General features: G+C 39.8%; 1 protein-coding gene across 1 annotated transcript; it reads left to right on the top strand.

Annotated features, from left to right (window-relative positions):
- Window positions 1-50: 50 nt before the first annotated feature.
- EIF3F (eukaryotic translation initiation factor 3, subunit F) lies at window positions 51-4,257 on the top strand (the record flags this gene model as incomplete). Its single annotated transcript, XM_010133177.1, has 6 exons — window positions 51-130; window positions 1,196-1,333; window positions 2,426-2,517; window positions 2,725-2,861; window positions 3,001-3,114; window positions 3,865-4,257. Coding segments are annotated over 6 exons (639 nt in total), but the record flags the coding sequence as incomplete, so codon positions are not given.
- Window positions 4,258-4,506: the final 249 nt, after the last annotated feature.

The raw sequence follows: 4,506 nt of genomic DNA, 5'->3' as shown, positions 1-4,506 counted from the left end.
GGTTAAGCATCCCTGTAACCGGCTGACTTGGTCCCGTCCCCGTTTCGCAGGTGGCAGTCGATATGGAATTTGCCAAAAACATGTATGAGCTGCACAAGAAAGTGTCTCCTAGTGAGATCATCTTAGGCTGGTAAGTTCTCCTGCAGTTAAGGTCTGTTAAACTACTGCTTCTCAACCTATGAGAAGGAGAATTATGCATTCGTACCCTTATCAAGGGTTGAGAAGCAGAAGCACTAATGTTTGTGACAATAAGATCTCGCGACTCTATTGTTAGAGTCAGTTGTAAAGCTACTGCAGTTCATAACACTGGAGACTTACAGGGTTTATTTTTGTTTATATCTAGCAAAGGTATCACAGAGGAGCGATGAATTAGAGAATGCGTGCACGTCTTTGTTAAAAGAACTTAGCCACCTGTAATACAGCCTGCACCACAGAAGATAACTGGTTAGAAAGAAGGCAGAACACAAAAGAGTAGTTCCAAGTATCAGAGGCCTCTGGAGGAATCAGTGAGATCAGCTTGAGCATGCATAAGTTCTCCACTGAGAAAAGGTGGAAGTAGTTGTCTTGCCAAGCAAGATCAGTAGGATGTTATGGGAATAGTCTGTGTCTGAGTGTTTGGATAGCTTTATTAGACTTTTCATGCTTCTTTGATCCTACAAAATAGTTCTGTTCCTCTGGAGCAAACTTCCTTAACAACCTTCTAATGGCACAGCAAAGTGCAGCTCTAATGACAGGAGTTTTCCTCTGTATGTGAGAAGCTAATTGTAGAGCAGCTAAAGGAGCTAGATTAACAAGTTATACCTCCTGCAAAGAGATGTTTGATTTATGGAAGATCTACTTGGTTGGTTCAAATTTGTCTGGCATGCTTTGACTTACTGAGAAATAAAAAGTTGGTCCACAACATAGGTAACTGAGTCCAATGTCAACTGTATCAACTCTTTATGGCTGATACTACAACACTGGCCCTGCATGTGTTTTGGGCATGGGTGTGTTCAGCCTGCAGTTGTGCCTACAATCCTAGGACAGCTGGCCATCAATCTACAAATTAACTGAGTTAGAACACTTGTATTTACCGTGCTGCTGCAGCTCAGTGTTTGGAATTCAGTGGTTTAGGATACTGTTAAATGTCAACAATAACAAAGATTGAGCACTTGAATGTTGGAAGAACGGCTCCTCAACCTGTGCTCTTTTGAAGGTATGCAACAGGTCATGACATCACGGAACACTCTGTCCTGATCCATGAGTATTACAGCCGAGAAGCGCACAATCCAATCCACCTCACTGTAGACACGAGCCTCCAGAATTCACGCATGAGCATTAAAGCCTATGTCAGGTACTCTGGGATTCTGTCAGGTACTCTGCATTTCTGTGCGGGGAGCTATCTGAATTGCTGAGAGAGGTCACATCAGGGTAACAAGAAATGTGGAGGGCTGCAGGGTCCCGTTCTGGACAATATTGTGCAGTAGCTAAAACACAGCAGTGAGCCAGGGCTCATGGCTTACTTCCCATTGGAATGTCTTGACCATCACATGTAAGTTGAAAGACCTAATCTTTCATAAGCTGCTATCTCAGGGTGGAGAATTGTGACCTAATTAACTTTAACAATGGTCTGAACAAGTTGGTGATGTTTCACACAATTCATATAGCTAGCACATTGCTAACTGCCATCACGCTGTCTAAACGCTAGCCTCTCATTTATTGCTTGGCAGTTTATTTATACAAGTTGGAGCATTAGCGTGGTTAAAACATAATTGAAATATCATCGTTTTGATCAGTCTTTCTTACCCTTAACGCCTTCCGTTTTTAGCAATTAATAATGGGGATTAAATATTGAGAAATGAAACAATTGTGCCTTGCCGTTCTTTCCAGAACTGTCTGAAGAGCTCTCCTCTTTAAGGATAAAACCCAGCTTTTCCCTGTAGCAGAAGTCTACTGCTTCCTGCTGTTCATGACATCATGACAACAGCATAAATGAACTTTAAGTACTTTGAATAGGTATAATAAAGGTGTTGAGAGTGCTTTTTAATTGAATTTGCAAATTTGCAATTTGAATTTGTCGTATTTTTCTTTGTTCCATAAGTGATTTCTCAAAGAGCATAGAGTAGTTCAGGATAGAAGAATACCTGCTCTATAAGCAAGAAGGAACAGTGGTTAAGAAGATAGCACTTAACTCTACAGGTGTTCATGCTGACAAATGCCAGACCAGCTAGGAATATTCTTGGATGAAAATGAGCAATTAATAGTATGCCAGGACTGATTTCCTGTCCTCAGTTATCCATGGTCTTAATATTGCTGATTTTGGTGGGAATGAGTAACCTACTCACGTTCACACTTCAGTGCTAACAGAGATCATTGAGATGGAAATCTATTACTTCCTTCTGTAAATTTGTGCATGCTGAAAACATTGTTGTTTTTCTTTTTCTAGTGCCCCAATGGGAGTCCCTGGTAAAACTATGGGCGTGATGTTCACACCTCTAACAGTGAAATATGTTTATTATGATACAGAACGGATAGGAGGTGAATGTTTTCTTCCTATTTTGGTTGTAATCATTGTTGTGACACTATTCAAATGCTTTTTTTACCTCGGTAAAACTGCCATTCTAGCAGTTCTACTGGGAATTATACTGTCTTGCTGAGGCTATCCTAAAAATCTTGAACAGGTTAAGAATTTAAACTGTTTTCTGTGGCAGTCATTTTTTTCACTCATGCTCCTTTTGCTTTCAGTGGATCTTATCATGAAGACTTGTTTTAGCCCTAATCGAGTGATTGGCTTGTCCAGCGACTTACAGCAAGTGGGCTCAGCATCAGCCCGGATTCAGGACACCCTGACCATGGTGCTACAGTATGCAGAGGATGTATTGGTAAGGCCAGCTTTTTCTGAGCCAGCAAATAAGCCTGACGTAAGCTTATGCATCTTGTTTTTCTTCTTACGTATTCTCTTTCTGGGCCATAAACTTACTGAATTTTATTCATGATGAAGTGTATGTCTCTTATGCTTAGTCTGGCAAAGTGGCTGCTGACAACACTGTTGGGCGTTTCCTGATGGATCTTATTAACCAGGTGCCAAAGATTCCACCAGAGGACTTTGAAACAATGTTGAACAGCAATATCAATGTAAGTTCATCATCTGTTTTTTCAGTGTACTGCCAGCAATTTTGAAAATTTGTCACGCAGACACAAATCTGTCTGTGATCAAAACAATCTTATCTTTTCATACAAACATGTTAATAGAAAATAACAGCCCTTTCTTGTCAGAAATTTGACGTTTTAAGAGCTGAAGGAGCTCACCATAATAATCTTGCAAGCAGCTGCAAATGGGAGAGTAAGTTTTTAAGTACTTAGGAATTGTGCAAGTAATCTGACAGCCAGGACCAATTCTTATTCCAGAGTGACTGGACAATATGAATTACCAAGCTTAAAGCAGTATGGATTTCAAGGATAACTGGTGACTTGCCAGCTTCCTTTGCCTGAGCTGCAGTTCTTTCTCCTTACGTAAAACTTAGGACATAAACAAGCTTTTAGTGTGCAACCTTATTTCTGTAACAGATCTTTAGAAAGTGAAAGCTAAGTTTCTGAATGTGTTGTTCACCCTCAGTCTGCAACTAATTTTTAATTTCGTTTATACCCTTTGACTTGCCTGGTTAACAGGGGTGAACTCAGAGTTAAAATTTCACAAGCAGTGTTTCATATCCTGGGAATAACAAAACCTTCCTGTGAGGGAAGCATTCCTCAGGTTAGGACTTTCAGGACTAACAATATTTCTAGTAGCTGATTGTAAACTGCTTTACAGATGTTAAAAATTCAACTCCCTAATTGGCTACCATCTTTGTTAATATTTCTGATCACTTTTTTTCCCCCTCTCAGGACCTGCTGATGGTAACATACTTGGCAAACCTCACACAGTCACAGATTGCTCTCAACGAAAAACTTCTGAGTTTATAAAGAAACTTCTGCTACCCTATACTTCAAAGAGCCTGAAGAATGAGTAGATACACTTTTCTCTGGTGGTGTTACAAATTTCCTTGGACCGTAATTTAATTACCTAGATGACCTGGTTTACATCTTTATTTCCATTGCCCAGAAAAATCCCTAACGTGGTTTAGGAAATGAATGGGAATGGCTGCAGTTAGTTAGGCCCAGTATTTTAAAATGGAATATATAAATCTTTTGTCTCCTGGGTTTATCTAATTGTCTAACAAAATACAGCTTTATTGTAAAAATGTATTTGAAATAAAAGTTCCGTTGCAAGGGCAAGAATGACTTCTGTTCAGAAAAAAATGTTACCATTTATTGAATCATTATGAATCCACTTTTGAAAGAAAGGGCGGATAACATGGCATCAGGAAAGAAAACTAGAGTGGATACAAGTCAACTCCAGTTCTCCAGATTTCTTTGCAGTTTGTTTATTTGAAGCTGTTAAAGCACACTGAAAGCATGGCTTCTTGTGTTGCTCATACTGTGTTTTTCCATGGAGGACTATGGGGTGTGTACAGGCTCTTCTTCCAC

Source organism: Buceros rhinoceros, unplaced genomic scaffold (genome assembly GCF_000710305.1).
Source record: "Buceros rhinoceros silvestris isolate BGI_N320 unplaced genomic scaffold, ASM71030v1 scaffold163, whole genome shotgun sequence".
Lineage (NCBI taxonomy): Eukaryota > Metazoa > Chordata > Aves > Bucerotiformes > Bucerotidae > Buceros > Buceros rhinoceros.
This window is presented reverse-complemented; position numbering and strand designations above follow the sequence as displayed.